Raw genomic sequence first — 23,019 nt, 5'->3', positions numbered from 1 at the left:
TGTAGTATTTGTGTATAAATAACAGCGAACACCTTACGCCTCACTTTGAGAGCAAATAATGGCCCAATACTTTTAGGATGGAGTATCTTGCTCCCTTATGGCAACTGGAAGAGCAGCGTTAAAACGGAACTGTTTATTGATCCATGCATGTTTTCCTCTTCCTGTGGAGAAGTGCTGAGTCTCTAACCTAACTATCTCTAATCGTTGTCCTCAATTGAAATCAGGGGTTTACCGCATGAGAAATTACAGGGACAAATCTTTGGGAAGGACATTTGTTTTGGATCATGCACGCAACCAAATAAATTAAACAATGGTTACTGAGCCAGTGAAATGGCGGAAATCTGTCTGAAACAACACTCCTTCTGAACCAGATGCATCTTCACTCATCGCCGGTGAGTCTTCAATAAGGTTATATTGCATTTAAAGAAACGGGTGAAAACCTAATACGAACAGTTAGCAATTTTTTAAACAGCAGTTGGTAAAAATGAAGAAACTGCTATTAAAATATCTGAATAAAAAGGATATTGAGCAAAGGTTATCTAAACTTTTTAATTCCCAAAGCATCTCAGCCTTTTTTCTAATCCTAATCCAATTTAGTAAAATTAGGACAATGGTATTTAGTTTGACATTTCCAATAAGTGCTAATTGGTTGTGATAACTAAACTTCAATACAGGATGTGCACAATCTAGAGTTCAGTGCTTCACAGAGAATCTGATACCAAATGCGTTAATCTAATATTCTGGCTTTATGTTCAGCCTCTGTCGTCATATGCTCCCATTAACTCTGTCACATAAGATTTGGAATCTGAACAGATCTGAGGAAAAAAAACAGAAAATGCTGGAAATATTCAGCAGGTCAGGCAGCATCTGTGAAAAGAAAAGCAGAGTTAATGGGCAGAATTCTAATGCTCTTCCCCAGTGCAAGTTAGGAGGTGGGGCATTTAATCGGGTGGGATGTTGGCAGGTGGGACCGTGCCACTTTTCTGTCCCTTCCCTGACTAAGTCAAGGGCAGGGAGGCTCGTGGATGACTTTCTCACCCTGCTGACAATTGCCGCTCTTAATTGAGACTCATCCCTTGCTGCCGGCCTCCCTACCCCGCTCTCCAGCGACCTCCATCCCATCCTCATTCACTTGTGGCCTGGAGTCCTTTGCTGATCCTGGGCCGTGAGTAGTTGCATTGGCACCAGCTATTACTGCTGCTGCTGCCTGCAATGGACAGCTCCTGGCCTTGGCTTGACAGCTCTCATGAGGCAGGATTCCAGCCCTCAGGGGTCAGTCATCCCGAGAAAGGCCGCTGGCTGCTTAAATGCTCAAACAGTAGTTCAGAGAGCAGGCCTTCCCCAAAGGAGGTGGTTCAGGCCTCTCATCAGCTGTCTAGCCGATGGGCGAGTCCCTCCCTTGCAAGGATTAAATACTAACCAACCTTTCAGTTCTGTGACCCTTTATCAGAACTGAGAACAGTTAGAAATGGAACAGGCTTTGAGAAAGGGGAGGAGAGAAAGAAGAACGGAAAAGGGAGGATCTATGGTAGAGTGGAAAGCAGGAGAGATTAAATGAAAAAATGTTTCATGGTACAAAAGCCAAAGGTAATGGGACAAGTATGGCAACAAAAGATGACCAGTCGATGGCAAGGTAGCAACTGTGCAAATGCAAAATTAAGGGATTAAGAAAGAAACAGGAGGGGAAAAAAAGGAGGGGGTAGACTGAAAAAAAGCACAAAATAGGGGAAGATTTTGTTGTGTCGGAAACATTAGGGCCCTTCAAACAGCTATTGGATAGGTACATGGATTACGGTAAAATGATATAGTGTAGATTTATTTGTTCTTAAGGGCAGCACGGTAACATTGTGGATAGCACAATTGCTTCACAGCTCCAGGGTCCCAGGTTCGATTCCGGCGTGGGTCACTGTCTGTGCGGAGTCTGCACATCCTCCCCGTGTGTGCGTGGGTTTCCTCCGGGTGCTCCGGTTTCCTCCCACAGTCCAAGGATGTGCAGGTTAGGTGGATTGGCCATGATAAATTGCCCTTAGTGTTCAAAATTGCCCTTAGTGTTGGGTGGAGGTGTTGACCTTGGGTAGGGTGCTCTTTCCAAGAGCCGGTGCAGACTCAGTGGGCCGAATGGCCTCCTTCTGCACTGTAAATTCAATGATAATCTATGATTAATCTAGGACAAAGGTTCGGCACAACATCGTGGGCCGAAGGGCCTGTTCTGTCCTGTATTTTTCTATGTTCTATGTTCTATATTATCATCTAAAATTGTTGAACTCAATGTTGAGTCCAGAGGGCTGTAATGTTCTCAGTCAAAAGTTGAGCTGCTGCTCCTCGAGCTTGTGTTGCGCTTCATTGGAACACTGTAGCAGACCAAGGGCAGAAAGGTCAGAGTGAGGAGAGGAAGCTCAGCTTGTGGACTGAACAGAGGTGTTCCACAAAGCAATCACCCTGTCTGTATTTGGTCTCCCCAGTGTTGAGGAGACAACACGGTGAGCACCAAATACAGTATACTAAATTAAAAGAAATATAAGCAAATCATCGTTTCACTTGGAAAGTGTGTTTGGATCCATGGACGTTGTTGGGGGTGACTGAGGAGTGGGTCAGGGTATTGTGAAGGGACGTCCCTTTGAAATTTTGAAAGGGGAGGCAAATCTTTGGTAAATGTAGCAGCATTCAGACCGTTGCATTGGAAACTTCACTAATAGATCCACTCAAAGTAACATTTATGAAATTTAGCATCAATTCATGTCACAAGAGAGATTTTATTTAACTGTATTTTTATTCAGTTTTAAAGAACTCCCCTGACAGATTACAAGGTAGAATAATTAATTGCTAGAGCACTGTAATAATGGTGGTTTTTACTCAAGGCAGGAGTCATTGGCAGGGAGAAAAACCCTGCTGCCACCTCAGAACATCACTAGATGAGTGCATATTTACAGAAAGGCAGCGGAATTCTCCGTTGGCAGGACCCCCTGGTCTGCCGGCAGCGCACCGGGTCCGGGATTCTCCGAGCCTCCGCGCTGCAATCGCACTCGGCGCGGGGGCAGAGAATGGGGCATCAGACCCGCGATCGGGTCCGACGCCTTCGCGTGATTCATTGGGGAGCAGAGAATCGCCACTGTGGCCAACCCACGCCGCTGGCGGGGTGGGCACCGCACCAGAAAATACAGCTGGCGGACCGGAGAACCCCGCTGAGGATCCATGTAAGGCTCAGTGTCAGTAGTAAAGCCTGAGTAAAGCCTAAATTCCCACTGTTTTAAAACTGGCGCAATAAGGAATTTCTCTTGCAGTGTAGGGGTGCAGCATTTTGGATAAGGTTAAGTACTCCCTTCACATCCTCTGCAGTCTGTGTAATCTCCAGCTTCAGTTGTCCTGAGTTGACTTCTCATCCAAGGAGGAAGAATGTGAAAGCTTCAATTTTCAGGTTGTGCAGTAAACAGAAAAGAATCAGAAATCCTTCATTGTTAAATTCCAATCTCTTTGAGGCGCTTTCTTCAATCTTATTGAACACGACTTTTTTTTTGTCTCTTTCCTTTCATTGACTAACATGGCATGGTCCTGAAGCTGATTCCAACACTTTGTCATTTCTTCATTCCGGCTCATCACAGAGTTCAATCTTAAACACAAATATGAAAAGCAAAGACAAGACTATTAGGTGGATTCTGCGGTCCCTCAGCCTTGTGTTTCTCGGAGGTGGGAGAGGCGGGGGGGGGGCCTTCGCTGGTGGTGGGATTCTTTACTGCCACCGTTTGTCAATGGGATTTCTCATTTAAGCCACCCCTCGCCGCCGGGAAAGCAGCAGGCGGGGTTACGCTGGCAGCAGGAAAAGGAATCCCAACGGTCGGAGAATTCTGATCTCAATCATAAACTCAGTAAGTAAATGAACTGACCAGTGCAGCACAATAAGCATAATCGACAGGGCAGTTCCAGATTCTATCCCTGGACAGTGCCTAGTTAGCTAATCTCCATTGGGCCAGAAAGAGCACACAGACTGATCTCAAGTACCCATATTCTAGGAAAAGGGGAAAAAATATAAGCCAGTGCTTTTTTTTGTTTTTTTTTACACACAATTATCATTACAGTCAGCCTTACTTGAAGCTGTAAACAAGCAGGATCGTATAGAGTGCGGCTGTGAGACCTTCTCCCTTTCATTACTTCCACACTACATAGCTAAATAACCTGCTAATACAAGGTTCATCCTTGAACAAGTGGGCAAAGAAGAATAAAAAAGAAGCCTATTATCTAAATTAGAAATTGCAGAGATGCAGAGGGATCTGGGTGTCTTAGTGCATGAATCACAAAAGGCTAGTACACAGGTACAGCAAATAATTAGGAAATCTAAAAGAATGTCATCATGTATTATGATGGGAATTGATTACAAAACTAGGGGGTTGATTCTCCGTTCCTGCAGCTAAGTGTCGGCTTGAACGGAGAATCCACAGGAGGTTCACATGAAAAAAATTGGGGCGGGGGGGGGGGGAGCCCCTCACCGATTCCGGTACCAGTGAGGGGGTAGCACCGGCGCTGACTAAAGCTACCGCCTCCCGTGCTGAAAATGACCAGAGAATGGGAGGGTCCCTGGCCGCGCATGCGCAGGCCTGATGACCTGCAGTGATCGCGTGGTACAACATAGCGCCGGCCATGCGCGGACAAAACCCGCCATCCGTGACCCCACAGCCCAACCCCTGGTCACCCCCCACCAGTCCCCCCTGTCCTCGGAGAAGCCCCCCCCCCCCCCCGCCCCCCCGGGCCAGCGGCACGGATCCCGGCCGAGTATGGCGGCGCTGGACTCAGTCCGCAGCCGCCACGCCGGGTTCACGATTTGTGTGACCACAAGTGCCTCGTGCAGTCGGGAACTCGGCCCACCAGGGGCGGAGCATCGTGGGAGGGCCGGCCGATGAGGCGCCAACGGCACTGTGACTGCGAGACACGATGATGCCATTTCGGAGGGGGTGGAGCATGGCTGACCGACTTCAAACTGGTATCAGTCCCGATTTCGGTGTCGGAGTCCATTCTCCGTCCAATCGGCGAACACGATTTTGGCGTTGGGCAACGGAGAATCCCGCCCAGGGTCTTTGAATAATTTCAAAGCGGAGCTAGATTGATTTTTGATTAACAAGGGGGTGAAAGGCTATCGGGGATAGGCAGGAATGGGGGATTGAGGATACAGTCAGATCAGACATGATTTTACTGACCGGCAGAACAGGCTTGAGGAGCCGAGTGGCCTAATTTGTATTTAAAAAATGGCCACTTGGATAATCATAGAATGCTCAGTGCCTGTGGAGCCATCATAGAATCCATACAGAGCAGAAGGAGGCCAATCGGCCCATCGAGTCTGCAACAAACGTCTGAAAGAGCACCCTACCTAGCCCCACACCCCCACCCTATCCCCATCTAACCTTTTGGACATTAAGGGGCAATTTAGCACGGCCAATCTACCTAACCTGCACACCTTTGAACTGTGTGAAGAAACTGGAGCACACGGAGAAAACACATGCAGACACCGGGACAACGTACAAACTACACAGTCACCCAAGGCTGGAATTGTACCTGGGCCACAATGGTGGTGAGGCAGCAGTGCTAACTGCTGTGCCCACCTTGCCATGTACTATCATAACCTACAAATGAGCAAAAAAATAATTTAAAATATACATATATGTACTGCTGGTATATTTCCTAAATGAGCTTATGAAAAAAGTACAACAAAATGTATTCGTCAAGAAACGGAATTATCATATTTCTTCAGGAGTCATCTTTTCCTAAAAATAATGAGCTCACCGTTCCTGCAGACAATGTTCACATCTCTTTTCCCAAGTATTCGGTGTAGGAGGCTTTTGGAGCACTTTCCCCTTTCTACAATTGTCCAGTGGAAAAAGGAAGAGCAAGGAGAAGGCAAATAACGAGCTGCTGCTTTCCTTTCTGTCGAGGGAGTCATCATTCAACTTTTCATCTCCTTGTAGCAACAACAAAGACCAGGATAAAGATAGATTGAAGAATTTTAAACACTCAGGGAAGAATATCACATTTTGGCTTGGGGTCAAATGTGTATCTGTAGTCCCTGCACACTGTTGGGACTAGTCACCTGATGGTGATTTTGCCTTGATTGGCTAATTATTGATCAGAGGGCCTGCTCGCTAACCAATTGAGGTTGTCGGGCTCTCAAAGCTGGAGAAGAAACCTGCCATTGCAGGTAAGGAAGAGAGAGGCCACCTTCACTTTGAGGTGCTGAAATGCTTGCCCATTATTGTAAAGGTAAACTCTTCTACTGTGGCCAGGATGGATGGAGTGGTGGAGGGGCTCAAAAGCACAGGATCCCACCTTTAGTCTGTAGACTTAAAGGGCAGCAAGTGAGACTCAGAAGCTTTGTCAGCAAATATTATCAAGGTTTGGGCCTGGATTTTCACCGAGTGGAGACTTACAAAAATGGTGGGCAGGACCTGGAATAGGAAGTCTTACACTCTTTTCTGGTAGATCTTATTTTTGCCAGCAGGGTAAAGTGGATATGGTATGAATCACGAGTGGGAAACACAAATCTGCTGAACCATTTGGAATTAGTGCTGAGTATAAACAGACCGTGGGCACGATTCAAAAGCCTCGTTCCGACCGACTTGGAGTCGGAACGTGGCTATTGAAACTCATGAGAGGCCTCTCGCTAGATTTGCAGCGCTCAAAATATCTCGCGAGATTTAAAGGAATCTCGCAAGACACTGTGATCTGGATCGTGCCCTCAGTGGGTGTGACCTGGATCAGCATATTTAAATGAGCCATACGGCTCCGGGTGACACTGCCAGGTTGACAGGGGCACTGCCAGGGTGCATGGGTGGCATGCTAGGGTGCCAGGTCGACAATGCCAAGGATCAGGCCCAGGGGGTCTTACCAAGTAGAGGGGGTGAGGGGGATCCCATGGGTCTCACCAAGGTTGGGGGGGGGCGGTGGGGTGATCGGGGCAGCCAGACAAAATGGAGCCTTTCCTTTTTGCAAGCATGCTCCACAGCAGGAAATCCCTCTGAGTGCGGCCTCGCCAAAGAGAAACTCCCCGAGACCATAAAAAGGCAAAGTGCTATTGAATAGCTAGATGTTTCTCGGCGCTGGAGGAGGAGTAAACATTTGTGAAGGACAGATCTGAGATCTAAGTCTTATGACCTGTAGTAACTTAAATTCCCAGCCCTTTAAAATTAACAAAATGTTTCCTGCGTCACTCAGAGTAAACAAAAAACACACCTGCTGCTGGAATTTCATAGAATTTACAGTGCAGGAGGCCATTCGGCCCATCGAGTCTGCACTGGCTCTTGGAAAGAGCACCCTACCCAAGGACCGCACCTCCACCCTATCCCCATAACCCAGTAACCCCACCCAACACTAAGGGCAATTTTGGACACTGCGGGCAATTTATCATGGCCAATCCACCTAACCTGCACATCTTTGGACTGTGGGAGGAAACCGGAGCACCCGGGGGAAACCCACGCACACACGGAGAGGATGTGCAGACTCCGCACAGACAGTGACCCAAGCCGGAATCGAACTTGGGACCCTGGAGCTGTGAAGCAATTGCGCTATCCACAATGCTACCATGCATCCCAATGCATTGGTTGACAGGCCATCGGATGTAACTTTTTAAAAAAACATTAACTTTGTTTTTGTAATTTCAATAGACTCCATTGTTTTGGTTTGCCAAGGTTTGGATAGATGCTTGGCTGAGTTTCAAATGGTCCAGAACCAAGGGCTTAAAAGGCATTTTGATTTATGGCCTTGGGGTTGGTTTAGCACAGTGGGCTAAACAGCTGGCTTGTAATGCAGAACAAGGCCAGCAACACAGGTTCAATTCCCGTACCGGCCTCCCTAAATAGGCGCCGGAATGTGGTGACTAGGGGCTTTTCACAGTATTTCATTGAAGCCTACTTGTGACAATAAGCGATTATTATTATTAATACAACTGTGCCTGAATCCCAGAGAACTGAGATGGGCCTTCTAACCAACCCACCTCGGCACTTGTACTGCTCTTAACTGTTTCCAGAGACAACGGGCCTGATTCCATCCTACCTCCGCTTCACCAGAATGAAATTATGACAGGTGGGGGCCCTTTTAAAGGAGATGGATCTGCTGGGTTTGTAAATTTCCTGACTCAACCTCCACAAAGGTCTGCCCCTTGGAGTTTCATTCTTCGCCACTGTCCAACTTGTGTACTTCCGTTGCAATGTAAATTAAAGATTCCCAGTTTTGTCAATTTTTCCTATACATAGAACATAGAACAATACAGCGCAGTACAGGCCCTTCGGCCTACGATGTTGCACCGAAACAAAAGCCATCTAACCTACACTATGCCATTATCATCCATATGTTTATCCAATAAACTTTTAAATGCCCTCAATGTTGGCGCGTTCACTACTGTAGCAGGTAGGGCATTCCACGGCCTCACTACTCTTTGCGTAAAGAACCTACCTCTGACCTCTGTCCTATATCTATTACCCCTCAGTTTAAAGTTATGTCCCCTCGTGCCAGCCATATCCATCCGCGGGAGAAGGCTCTCACTGTCCACCCTATCCAACCCCCTGATCATTTTGTATGCCTCTATTAAGTCTCCTCTTAACCTTCTTCTCTCCAACGAAAACAACCTCAAGTCCATCAGCCTTTCCTCATAAGATTTTCCCTCCATACCAGGCAACATCCTGGTAAATCTCCTCTGCACCCGCTCCAAAGCCTCCACGTCCTTCCTATAATGCGGTGACCAGAACTGTACGCAATACTCCAAATGCGGCCGTACCAGAGTTCTGTACAGCTGCAACATGACCTCCCGACTCCGGAACTCAATCCCTCTACCAATAAAGGCCAACACTCCATAGGCCTTCTTCACAACCCTATCAACCTGGGTGGCAACTTTCAGGGATCTATGTACATGGACACCTAGATCCCTCTGCTCATCCACACTTTCAAGAACTTTACCATTAGCCAAATATTCCGCATTCCTGTTATTCCTTCCAAAGTGAATCACCTCACACTTCTCTACATTAAACTCCATTTGCCACCTCTCAGCCCAGCTCTGCAGCTTATCTATATCCCTCTGTAACCTGCTACATCCTTCCACACTATCGACAACACCACCGACTTTAGTATCGTCTGCAAATTTACTCACCCACCCTTCTGCGCCTTCCTCTAGGTCATTGATAAAAATGACAAACAGCAACGGCCCCAGAACAGATCCTTGTGGTACTCCACTTGTGACTGTACTCCATTCTGAACATTTCCCATCAACCACCACCCTCTGTCTTCTTTCAGCTAGCCAATTTCTGATCCACATCTCTAAATCACCCTCAATCCCCAGCCTCCGTATTTTCTGCAATAGCCTACCGTGGGGAACCTTATCAAACGCTTTGTTGAAATCCATATACACCACATCAACTGCTCTACCCTCATCTACCTGTTCAGTCACCTATACAAGTCAGTCCTCTGCCTCAATGTAACTTTTCATCACTTTATCATTTGGGCAATATATATTAAACTTGCACTGCCCAAATTATAAGCCCTGAACCAAAAAGGCAAGGCTCAGATGAGCGGTGCAATACAAAGCATTCAATTCCAAAAAGCTCAATATTTACATGAGATTAACCTAAAGCATATTATGAATTGTGAATCTTTTTCTACCTTTGATAAAAAGAAAGCTACCACCTTTGTCAAAACCAAATACCGGCTCCCAAGGTGATGCTATTACATGTGATGGAGGCAGAATACAGTGGCATAAAACATCCCCTTGGATCAAGTCCAATAAAGCGATTGTGCCATTTGTAAAGATGAGTAGTAACTAGAAAAAAGAAAACAAAAGGTGTTCTTGAAGTTTACTCAGTTCAAAATATAATATTTATTTTGTGTTTTTCTCTAGGTTATATGTGAGTGGTAGCTCTACGCTCATATAAACACACAAAATTGAAGCAGAAATAGGCCATTTGGCTCCTCAAGCCTGCTCCGCCATTGGATAAAATCATGGCTGATCTGTTTGCGTTTCAATTTCTACATTCCCATCTGCCCCTTTGATTCTCTTGTCTAACTAGAATCCATCTAAGTCTGCCTTAAAATATATTCAGTGACCCCCCTCCTCCACCACCTTTAGAGGCAAAGACTTCTAAAGTCACACAACCCTCAGAGAAATAAATTCTCCTCATCCAAATTTGGAAACATCATTTCCACCTCCAACTTGTTAATACCGTTCAGGATCTTATCTAGAGTCTTATTATGTACTTAGCAAGTCACCCCTCACTCTTCTAACCTCTAATTTGATTTGATTTTTGATTTGATTTATTGCCACATGTACTGAAGTACAGTGAAAAGTATTTTTCTGCGGCTGAGCCGTAATGGGAACAAGCACAGTCTGTCTAATCTTTCCTCATAAGGGCAGCACGGTAGCACAGTGGTTAGCTCAGTTGCTTCACAGCTCCAGGGTCCCAGGTTCGATTCCCGGCTTGGGTAACTGTCTGTACGGAGTCTGCACGTTCTTCCCGTGTCTGCGTGGGGTTCCTCCGGGTGCTCCGGTTTCTTCCCATAGTCCAAAGATGTGCAGGTTAGGTAGATTGGCCACACTAAATTGCCCTTAGTGTCCAAAAAAAAAGGTTAGGTTGGGTTATGGGGATAGGATGGAGGTTTGGGGTGTTCTTTCCAAGGGTCGGTGCAGACTCGATGGGCCGAATGGCCTCCTCCTGCACCATAAACTCTATGTCTATGTCTAATCGATCCATTTCAGATATCAATCTGGTAAACCTCTGAACCACCACTGACACGTGACATCTTTTCTCAAATAAGACTAAAACTAGAACTTGATTGTTCCCCCTTCCACAATCATTCAAACCCTCCAATTCCGATGAACAGTGTCAGCCTTGTGTACCATCTACAAGATGCACTGCAGAACGCACAAAGATTCCCTAGCAGCACCTTCCAAACCCACAGCCACTACCATCTAGAAGGAGAAGAGCAGCAGATAACTAGGAACGCCACCACTTAGAGGTTCACCTCCAAGTCACTCACCACCCTGACTCGGAAATATATCGCCATTCATTCACTGTTGCTGGAACAAAGTCCTGGAACGTACTCCCTAACGGCACAGTGGTTGTACCTACATCTGAAAGACTGCAGCGGTCCCAGAAGGCAACTCACCCCACCTTCTGAAGGGCAACTCGGGATGGGCAATAAATGCTGGCCTAACCAGTGACACCCACATCCCGTAAATGAATAAAAAAAACAATATTCAAGATGTTATCTCACTAATACATGTACAACTGAAGCACAATATCCTTACTTTTGTTTTCATGCCTCTCGTAGTAAAGAATAGCATTCCATTAGCTTTGTTAATTACTTGCTGTACCTGCACACTAACCTTTTGTGACTCCTGCACTAGAACATTGAGATCCCTCTGCATCTTGGAATTCTGCAGCTGTTCTCTGTTTGAGTAACACTGCTTTTTTATTCTTCCTGTCAAAGTGAACAACTTCACATTTTCCCACATTATGCTCCATTTGCCAAATTTTTTGCCCACTCAACCTATCGATATCCATCTGCAACCTCCTTATGTCCTCTTCACAGCATATTTTTCTACCTATCTTGTATCATCTGCAAAGTTAGCAAACGTGCCTCCATTCCCCTCACCTAAGTAATTGATATAAATTGTAAAACGTTGAGGCCCCAGCATGGGGCCCTATGGGGCTTCACTCGTCACATCCATCCAGAATTGTGGGAAGAGTGGGGGGCCTGCCGCGGGACCTCATCATCAGGCTACCCACTCAAAATGGCGGGCTGATACCGGGATTCCGTCAGAATCCGGCGAGCGCTCCACCATGCATATATTTGCATGGTTACGGAAAGAGATTCCATCTGGGCCCCACTCCTAGTGCCAGCAGAGACCAGTCCCGATTCTCCGCTGGCCTGAGCCCCTAGACAAAACTTTCCACTTCTGTGCTCACCAATGTGTGATTATCTAGCCACTACAATTAGTGGACAGAAAAGCACAGCATGGGAAGCCTAGAATTCAAACCCAAAGTCTAGTTGTCTGTAATTGGAGTTAATGGTTTATGCTGATTTAGTCAAATTGTGCTTTTGTTATGTGTTTTTAATATGAGACTCCAGACTTTTATTAGTGTCTTTTGAGAGCCATTTTCCATGATTCTATCCATTTTCTCATGTAAACTGATGGCAGAGCCAATACAGATTGTTAAACTGTTGAGACATCAAAAAAAACATCCACCTGCCTTTGATAGTTGTGGTACAAGCGCTATTGCACTAACAGTAATTCCTGGTTCTTCATTTCTGTAGGGAAGAAAATGTGTCTAGTTAGGCGTTACTTCCAAGATCTCAGTGGTAAAACATTTCATTCAGCAACTCATGTTCTCACCACAGCATTGATTTGCCGGCCAAGCTGCTTTTGGGAAGAGATAACAAAGGGGCCAATTTCCTCCTCACGTGTTGGCCCACTGCCTATGAGCTGTTCTGTGTCTCTGGATCATGTTTTATTTTAATATTTGGTGCAAATGGGAGATGGCTATAACGATGGAACTGAAGCATGCTGTGCAGCAGAACAGTGAAAAGCAGGATGGGGAATTTTGACAAGGTCAGTTTTTGAACTCGGGTAATCTATTCTGGAGAAGTCCGAAGGCAACTCCTGTAGTTTCCATTCTGAAGAAGCACGTCAAACAGATAGATGCCAGTGAATGGGGCTGAGAGTTTTCCTTCTCTCCTAGTAACTGGCTTGGCTCATCATTTGATCTTTTGGCAAAAAGTAAACTTAAATGTAACAAAGAGAAAGTTGTCTCCCATGTATGCTAGGGATAAATGTTGTGAAATATTTAAGCATGCTCTTTGTTCAGCACAGATATAATTAAGCCTCGAATAAAAACAGAAAATGCTGGAAATGTGCAAGGTATCAGCAGTTCAAGCAGCATCTGTACTGTTATGGGCCAGGGTTTAGAGAACCCCAAAGTGTATCATGGAGTTCACCTGACCCACAACTTTTAATAGATTGTGGTATGGGGAGCACACGGCCCACTCTACAGGTGTGGGAGAGCAGAAATGGAAAAGTATTTTTTAAAGCAAAACAATGTTTATTCTGTGAACTCAAGTTAACCTTTTTAAAACATACAGTGAACATCTTAGCAACCATTAATTCAAATACAACCCCCAAAGAATACAACATTAAGTAATCCTTTAAGCTTTCCTTTTAACATCTATAAGACTGAAAACACCTTTTACCAGAAGCACATAAGGTTAAAGTCACTACTGTTATTAGTTTTAAATCACCAGGATCGATTTACATTCTTTAGATTACAGAGAGAGACTCTAATACACCTTCTGGCTGTGACTGCAGCTATCCAGCTCTGAAAACGAAACTAAAACACACCCTGCAGCAAACAGCCTAAAACAAAAGTAAAAAGCTGACAGACAGCCCAGCTCCACCCACTCTCTGACATCACTGCAGTAATAAACACCCATTTCTTAAAGGTACACTCACTCCACATACTTATATACATGCCCATTTATAAACACCCATTTCTTAAAGGTACTCTCACATGAAGGTACTCTTCCCAAGAAAAAAAAACCCATCAACTTCAAGATGGTTTCACTTTTCACCTTTTCACTATCTTTTAAGAAATGCACATAGTAAATATACTTTTCCGTTTCAAAAAACAATACATGCAAACAGGTATAATAATATAGTCCATTTCTTTTTTTTTTCTTCCTCCAACTGAAATTGCTTTCGTTCATTTCATTCGTGACAAAGCATCGGCTATCACGTTTTCTCGTCCTGCCACATGTACTACTTTTAAATGAAATGGCTGTAACAATAAACTCCAGTGGAACAGCCTTGCTTTGTTATTCCGGAATCGCTCCAAAAACATCAACGGATTATGATCAGTATATATAATGGTGTCAGACGGATTGCTGGTCACATAAATGTGGAAATGTTGCAAAGCTAGCACCAAATTCAACATCTCCTTCTCAATCGTTGAATACTTTTTCTGGTGAGAATTCAATTTCTTTGAAAAATAACCAATAGGCCGCTCTAGCCCTTCGTCGTCATCTTATACAAGCACCGCACCTACACCCACATCACTCGCATCAACTGCCACTTTGAATGGTTTGGTATAATTTGGGATGACTAACACAGGAGCAGTGGTTAGCACAGCCTTCAGGCCATCAAATGCCTGTTGACACTCCTCTATCCACTGGAATTTGTTACGCTTCTTGAGCAAGTCCGTCAGTGGAGTGACCACACTGCTGAAATTCGGGACAAATTTCCAGTAAAATCCACTCATACCAAGAAATCGCATTATTTCCCGTTGTGTAGAGGGTATCGGAAACTCCCCAATAACATTTGTTTTCATATCCCGTGGGACCATTCGACCCTGTCCAATTGTATGGCCAAGGAAAGTGACTTGGGCTTTTCCAAATTCACTTTTGGCTAGGTTTATCACCAAACCTGCCTCCTGAAGTCGATCGAATAACTCCATCAGATGTTTTAAATGTTCTTTCCATGTCTGGCTGAAAATGACCAAATCGTCGATGTATACCGCTCAATTGGGTAATCCTGAAACAACTTTGTTAGTTAACCGTTGAAATGTGGCTGGGGCGTTTTTCATGCCAAATGGCATAACTTTGAATTGGTATATACCATCTGGAGTCACAAAGGCTGAAATCTCCTTCGCCCCTTCGGATAAAGGTACCTGCCAGTAGCCTTTAAGTAAATCCAGTTTGGAAATAAAAGCTGATTGTCCCACTTTCTCAATGCAATCCTCCAAACGTGGGATAGGATAAGAGTCCGTTCTTGTAACTGCATTAACCTTTCTGTAGTCCACACAACCGTTGGGTACCGTCTGTTTTGGTACCATCACTATGGGTGAGCTCCATTGGCTGCAACCCACATCAATTATGCCATTTTTATGCATACTCTCAATCTCTTTGTTAACCTGTGCCAATTTTAAAGGGTTAGGTCTGTATGGATGTTGTTTGATTGGAACAGCATTTCCCACATCTATATCATGTATAGCCATTTTAGTACTTCCCAATTTATCTCCACAAATATGCCCATGTGACATCAATAACTCTTTCAGGTCAGTCCGTTTTTCCTCTGGAAGGTAACTCAACAATGTATCCCAATTTTTAAGAGCATCCTCGTTTTCCAATTTAACTTGAGGTATGTCAAATTCAGTCATCTGGATTTGGTTCGTCACTTTGAGTTAGAATTATTAAAACCTCCTCCTTTTGCTCTCCTTCCCTGTCAAAGTACCTTTTAAGCATATTCACATGACACACTCGGTGAGTCTTCCTTCTATCTGGTGTTTTTACCACATAATTCACCTCACTTAATTTCCTTTCAATCTGATGTCTACAAAACTTTTCTTTTAATGGTTCACCAACCACTGGTAACAACATTAAAACTTTATCTCCACTGGCAAAACTACGAACTTTGGATTTCTTGTCCGCTACCCGTTTCATCACATTTTGTGCAACTTTTAAATGTTGTGTAGCCATTTCACCTGCTCTATTTAATCGTTCCCTGAAATTTGACACGTAATCCAATAATGTAATTTCCGATTTCTCACTCACCAACTTTTCCTTGATCAATTTAAGTGGTCCTCTTACCTCATGACCAAAAATTAGTTCAAAAGGACTAAATTTGGTTGACTCATTAGGTGCATCCCTAATTGCAAACAGTACGAATGGAATTCCTTTATTCCAATCCTCTGGGTAATCGTGACAATAAGCCCTCAACATTGTCTTTAATGTCTGATGCCACCTTTCTAATGTTCCCTGTGATTCTGGATGGTACGCAGTTGATTTAAATTGTTTTCTTCCTGAGCTATCCATAACTTCTTTAAATAACCTTGAGGTAAAATTTGATCCTTGATCCGATTGTATTTCTGTGGGTAATCCATATCTAGTAAAGAATTCAAGTAACTCCTCCACAATCTTTTTAGCTGTAATATTACGTACTGGAATGGCCTCTGGAAACCTAGTAGACACATCCATTATAGTTAAAAGATATTGATTCCCACTTTTCGTTTTAGGAAGCGGTCCTACGCAATCAATTAGGACCCCTGTAAAAGGTTCCTCAAATGCTGGAATGGGTATTAAGGGTGCTGGTTTTATCACTGCTTGAGGTTTCCCTATCACTTGACATGTGTGACATGATTGACAAAATTTAACTCCATCTTTATGTGGTCCAGGCCAATAAATGTTTCTGGATTTTAGCTTGAGTTTTCCTTATTCCCAAATAACCTGCCACTGGTACCTCATGTGCAACTCGCAACACCTCCTTTCTATACCTTACCGGCAATACTACTTGATGAACTTCTGCCCACTTTTCATCCACCTGCATATGTATAGGTCTCCATTTTCTCATCAAGACATCACTTTTACGGTAATAACACTGGTATACACTCAGATTACTCTTCCGTGTATGCTTTCTGATACATCCGTTTTATTTCTATATCTTTTTGTTGTAACTCCACCAATTTTCCTGAACTAAAAATATCCGCCTCATCCTCCACCTGTTCCTGTTCTTGTTCAACCATCTGATCAAAAATCGTTTCTGATAATTGCACGTCAAGGTCATCTTCACTCTTTGATTTCTCCTCTTGTCTTAACCTGTGACTTTGCGACCTTGTTACTGCACAATCCGGAAAAATCCCAGGATATTCGTCCTTCAACACTTCAGTTGTCTGATTTTGCACTGGCTTATCAACCACAGTAGGCATCACTCCCACCTGCGATCCAGCTATATCATTACCCAAGATAAACTGTATTCCTGGACAAGATAGTTTCTCTATTACTCCTACTACCACTTCACCACTCTTCACTGGACTTTCCAACCTTACCTTATATAATTGAACACTACTCCTCTCACCCTGAATTCCACATATTACCACCTTTTCTGGCAGCATTCTTCCCAAACTACATAACTCCTCATCTCTTACCATTAAAGATTGACTAGCTCCCGTATCTCTTCAAATTGTGACTTCTTTACCTGCTACTCCTGATACACATGAGTAAACTTTACCCACACAAGTAAATTCTTTAAAGAGGTCTGGCACCTTCTTATCAATCACCTCTTGATCAGGCTGTACAATCTTTTGTACCTCCTTGCTTCACTTGGGCTTTCCTTTACCACTTTAATAAACCCTACTGTCTTATCCTGTTTTACCACATCAGCCTTCCCACTGCTTTTCTTCAACCACCAACAGTGAAAACATTTGAAACTTTTCATTTCTTTTCCACCCTCCTGGATTTCCTTTTTAGTCTGAGGTACACTCTCCTTATTATCTCCCATCAGATCACCTTTACCTTTACCACTTGAGTATTTCTCCTGTCCCCAGTTTCTATCCCTCACAGGCTGAAACTGACGTCGGAAACCAAGCTTTGATTTATGAACTAATTCATACTCATCTGCCATTTCTGCTGCTAATCTCACAGTTTTAACCCTCTGCTCTTCCACATGAATTCTCATTACATCAGGAATTGAATTTTTAAACTCCTCCAAAAGTATAATTTCTCTGAGAGCTTCATGCGTTTGGTCGATTTACAAAGCCCTTATTCACCTATCAAAATTACTCTGTTTGAGCCTTTCAAACGCCATGTATGTTTGACCAAATTATTTCCCTAAATTTCTAAACCTTTGTCTGTAGGCTTCAGGCACTAGTTCATATGCACCCAAGATGGATTTTTTCAGCTCCTGATACGTCCCAGATACCTCCTCCGGGACGCAAACACTTCACTAGGCCTACCTACCAGCTTTGTTTGAATCAGTAATACCCACATGTCCTGTGGCCATTTCATTTGTTTAGCCACCTTCTCAAATGAAATGAAAGAGGCTTCTACCTCCTTCTCGTCAAACATTGGCAATGCTTGGACATATTTAGATAGATCCCCACCAAGCCTTAGACTCTGACGCTCTTTCTCACTATCCTCATCACTATCCACCAACTGCACGTTTCCCTTTAAGTCTGCCAATTTTAACTGACTGTCATGTTTCATGGCCATTTTCTGAAGTTCAAACTCTCTCTCTTTATAATTTTCCCTGATATGTATCTCCCTTTCTCTTTCTTTTTGTTCTGCTAGGTCTATTCGTTCTGTTTTCCTTTCTTCTCACTCTTTTTCCTCTCTCTCTCTTTCTCTTTCTTTTTCCTCTCTCTCTCTTTCGTATTCAAGCTGCTTTAATTCTTTCTCATGTTCTATTTGTTTAATATGTAACTGAATTTTTGCCATTTCCAATAAGTCAAACTGTATCTCAGGCAACTTTAAATGCTTAGCCACCACCATAATTACCTCACCTTTTCGCATTTTGTCAGGTAATGTTAACTGCAATGTTTTTGCCAAATCTTACAGTCTGTTTTTACTCGCTGTCCATAAGGTACTGCGTGTGACCGTCTCCACCCCCAAAAACCTCAGAGCTTCTGAAAGAGCCATTGTCCACAACACACTCACTACTTAAATTGAAATATCACACCTGAAAACCACCCACAATATGCTCATCCTTCACTGTCTTTAAGTTCACAAAGCCAATCCAATAGATAAGACTTTTATCCCCCTCAAGCCCCCAATTTGTTCTGGGCCAGGGTTTAGAGAACCCCAAAGTGTATCATGGAGTTCATCTGACCCACAACTTTTAACAGATTGTGATATGGGGAGCACACGGCCCACTCTACCGGTGTGGTAGAGCAGAAATGGAAAGGTATTGTTTAAAGCAAAACAATGTTTATTCTATGAACTCAAGTTAACCTTTTTAAAACATAGTGAACATCTTAGCAACCATTAATTCAAATACAACCCCCAAAGAATACAACACTAAGTAATCCTTTAAGCTTTCCTTTTAACATCTATAAGACTGAAAACACCTTTTACCAGAAGCACATAAGGTTAAAGCCACTACTGTTATTAGTTTTAAATCACCAGGATCGATTTACATTCTTTAGATTACAGCGAGAGACTCTAATACACCTTCTGGCTGTGACTGCAGCTATCCAGCTCTGAAAGCGAAACTAAAACACACCCTGCAGCAAACAGCCTAAAACAAAAGTAAAAAAGCTGACAGACAGCCCAGCTCCACCCACTCTCTGACATCACTGCAGTAATAAACACCCATTTCTTAAAGGTACTCTCACTCCAGATACTTATATAACCACCCATTTATAAACACCCATTTCTTAAAGGTACTCTCACTACAGATACTTATGTACACACCCATTTATAAACACCCATTTCTTAAAGGTACTCTCACTACAGATATTTATATACACACCCATTTATAAACATCCATTTCTTAAAGGTACTCTCACATGACAGTACAGAGAGGAACAGAGTTGATGGGTCGCCCTCCTGTAAATAAACATATAAATAAATAATTAAGGGTTATTTGAGCCAAACAATAATACGCTGTCCACCCCATAATAGTTAGCATGGGCAGGAAGCCAGGAACGGACGGGCCCTTTTCAAAAATGTTTTTAAAAGAGCGGGAAGGAATGGGTTACTATCTTTGGGAGGGCGTGCTCACTGTACTTCAGGGACAGCCCCCCCACAAAGATAGTACCCAACCCCACTTCCCACTTCCTTCCTACCTGCCTGCTGTCCAAAACCAAAACCCCACCCCACCCTAAGCTGGACAATGACTCCCTGCCTAATAGACCGGATTGAGCTCACTTACCACCTTCTCAAGGGCAATTATGGGTTGGGAAACAAATGCTGGCCTGTCAATGACGTCCACATCCCATGAATGAAATTTTAAAAGCTCCAGGACCCACTGGCTCTTCATCTTGGGCCTGCTTGTAATGCCAGCAGCTCTCAAGGTGAGGATTTCCCCATTAATGGGAAGTCCTGCTGTGAGGGAATTTAGCCAACCCGCATCAGGGCGGACGTGTGCGGACCGTGTTTGCTTCCAGCCAACCTTCCTTCTGCGGGGGTAGATGGCAGCCCATATTTCAGCTTGATGATCCTTCATTAGATCCTGGTACTGAAAGATCGTCGACCTGAAACATAACGCAGGATTTCTTTCTGTGGTGTTCAGGACCCCGCTGTCATGCTCAAATGGGAGTCAGAAGACAGCACAGTCTGTGCAACAGTCACGTAATGTGATTCAACCTAGTGGCCTATTAATGGCAAGAGGGGTAGGGCAGGCTCACTATCCGAGTAAAGAGCTGTAGGACAAAGCAGCAGCAGGGAGCATAGGATTAAATGAGGGAGATGGCACTTCAAATTTGAGACACCCTCTCTCCAACATTTTTAAAGTTTAAATTAAAAATGTCTTTTGCCAGATAATTGAAAGGAAGGTGGAAAACCACTCTACATGTCAGTCTGCAGCTGCTGCCACACCCAGGCAGTCAGATAAGGTCACTAATTCTGTCTGGAGTACTGCCCTCCTGAACTGCTGCTTGGAAGCCGCCTCCTGGCAGTTAAGCTGGACCTCAACACCAGTGGAGACCTGGAAGCATACTGGAGATTCTCGGGATTGGGTGCTCTGAAGAAATCATGTGGACTCAAATCATTACTCCGTTTCTCTCTCTATAGACGCTGCCAAACTTGCTGAGTTTTTCCAGTACTTTTGGTTTATATTTCTGGAAAATCTAGCCATGTTCCCACCACCCTCACATCCTGCCTCCAAGAAAATGACCTAGGAACATCTAACTTGGGAGCATGAATAGGTTATTTGGCCCTTCAAGCATGTTTTACCATTCAATAAGTTCATGGTTGATCTGGTTCTGGCCCCAACTTCACTTTCCTGCCTGCCTCCCAAAACCCTCGACTCCCGGGCGGAATTCTCCTCCCCCACGCCGGGTGGGAGAATCGCCGGGGCACCGCGTGTGTCACGCCGCCCCGACACCCGCACGCGATTCTCCCACCACCCCCAGACCAGCGCGGCGAGAATCACGGCTGGCCGCTGGGAGAATCGGCGCTCACCGTTTGCAAAAGGCGAGCGCCGATTCTCCGGCCCGGAAGGGCCGAGCGGCAGCCCCAACAGGCTCCCGTCCACACCTGGTCGCTGCCGGCGGGAACTGCGCAGGAACGCTGGGGGGGGGTGTTCCTGCACCGGGGGAGGGGGGGCCTCCAATGGGGTCTGGCCCGCGATCGGTGCCCACCGATCGGCGGGCCGGCCTCTCTGAAGGAGGACCTCCTTTCCTCCGCCGCCCCACAAGATCCATCCGCCATCTTCTTGCGGGGCGGCCTCGGGGAGGACGGCAACTGCGCATGTGCGGGTGATGTCATTTACGTGGCGCCGGCGGCGTCATTTACGTGCTGCCGCTTTTTACGCGGTGCCAAGGCCCAGCGCGCGTAAATGACGCGACGCCACTCCTAGCCCCTCGGGGGCGGGAGAATAGGGGGTTGGGAGCTGGCTCCGCCGCCAGAGTGAAACACTCCGGTTTTCACACTTAGACTCCCAATGAGAGAATCTATCAAAAATCTATCTGACCCAGCCTTGAATAAATTCCCTGACCCAGTCTCCACTGCTTTCTGGGAAAGATGATTCCACAGACGAACAACCCTCAGAGAAAAAGTTTCACACTTCTGTCTTAAAAGGGAAATGCGTTATTCCTAAATTGTGTCCCCTAGTTCTAGTCTCCCTGACAAGGGAAAACATCCTCCCGTTATCCACCCTATCAAGTCCTCTCAGGATCTTACATGTTCCAATAAAGTCACCTCTCATTCTTCTAAACTGCAATGGATATAAGCCACACTTCTTCAACCTTTCTTCAAGCTCTTCACCCCAGGAATGAGTCGACTGAGCCTTCTCTATATCGCTTCCAATGCAATTATGTTTTTTCAAATAAGGAGACAAAACTGTATCGAGTATTAAAGATATGGGGCTTAATTCTCCGCAGCCACGCGCCGAAATCACATTTGGCGCGGGGGCAGAGAATCAAAGTTCCCAACCAAATCGGGCCCGGTGCCGCTCCCGCGATTGTCCAGGCCCCAGAGGATCGCTCGTCCGTGAATTACGCCACGCAGCTGGGGGGCCATTGCCAGAGGCCCTCCCAGCGATACTCCGCTCCCGACCAGCCGAGGTCCCAACGGCGTGGAACAAATGTGGTATGGCTGGTCGGGACTCTCATGCGAGTCCGCGGCTGCCCTGGTTGGGGGGGGGGGGGGGGGGGGGGGGGGAGAAAATCGAGCACCGGGGAAGGGGAGGGCCTTATGGGCAACCGGGGCAGCGATCGGGCCGGCCCAATGCAGCACCCAGCCATCGGGCCGGTCCAATGCAATCCATGGCACCCAGACACCTTGGAACTGCCAGCCTGGCAGTGCCCATGCCAGCCTGGCAGTGCCACCAGGCATCCTGGCCGTGCCAAGGTGGCATTGCCAGGGTAGAAGTGACCATGTGCCAGTGAGAGTGCCTCACATTTGTGTGGACCAGTGCTAACTGGCGCCATGGCGAGGTCTCCCAGGCGCAGGCAAGAGTTTCCGGGCTTTGGGAGAATCAGACGCAGACATATTTAAATGAGTCGAATGGTTAATTTAAATATGTTAATCTGGATCTAGCCCAGTGATGGCGAATTCCAGATCGCGACATCTTGTGAGATCGCATTCCAAGTGTCACAAATATCGCAAGAGGCCTCTCGCGAGATTTAACAGCCACATTGCATCACCGAGTCGGGCGTGACGAGGTCATTTGATCGCGCCTATAGAATCAGTTTGGGTAGAGAAATAGAAACGATAAGAGTCATTTGTCGGAGTAGTTTATCAAGTCACTAACAATAGTTATACTATAGGATAAAGTAAACTGGAAGTAATAACTGCAGTGTCTAAGAAAGGTACTGCAATAATCACGAGAGACTTTAATTTACATGTAGATTAAGTGAATCAGATTGGCAGAGGTAGCCTGGAAAATGTGTTGGAACGTATTCGGGACAATTTCCTTGAGCAGTACGTTCTAGCGCCAACCAGGGTGCAGGCTATTCTAGAGTTGGTAATGAGTAATGAGATAGGATTCATTAACAACCTCATAGTAAAGGAGCCTCTATGTGACGATGATCATAGCATGATAGAACCCAGGGACCAGCACACTTG

The 23,019-nt window shown here is 45.1% G+C and overlaps 1 protein-coding gene across 2 annotated transcripts in view; it reads right to left on the bottom strand.

Moving 5' to 3' along the window:
* Positions 1-2,751: 2,751 nt before the first annotated feature.
* Positions 2,752-23,019, bottom strand: part of wdr93 (WD repeat domain 93) — a 68,283-nt gene continuing 48,015 nt past the window's right edge. For both annotated transcript variants that reach the window (XM_072470528.1, XM_072470529.1), the window contains exons 14-17: positions 12,219-12,276; positions 9,631-9,787; positions 5,770-5,944; positions 2,752-3,607 (exon numbers count right to left, since the gene is read on the bottom strand). In XM_072470528.1, the coding sequence (XP_072326629.1) occupies positions 3,439-3,607; positions 5,770-5,944; positions 9,631-9,787; positions 12,219-12,276 (559 nt within the window). In that variant the 3' untranslated portion in view covers positions 2,752-3,438. The remainder of the gene's footprint in view (positions 3,608-5,769; positions 5,945-9,630; positions 9,788-12,218; positions 12,277-23,019) is intronic.

Source organism: Scyliorhinus torazame, chromosome 12 (genome assembly GCF_047496885.1).
Source record: "Scyliorhinus torazame isolate Kashiwa2021f chromosome 12, sScyTor2.1, whole genome shotgun sequence".
Taxonomy (NCBI): domain Eukaryota; kingdom Metazoa; phylum Chordata; class Chondrichthyes; order Carcharhiniformes; family Scyliorhinidae; genus Scyliorhinus; species Scyliorhinus torazame.
The sequence above is the reverse complement of the archived record's forward strand: the minus strand, read 5'-3'. Positions and strand labels throughout refer to the sequence as shown.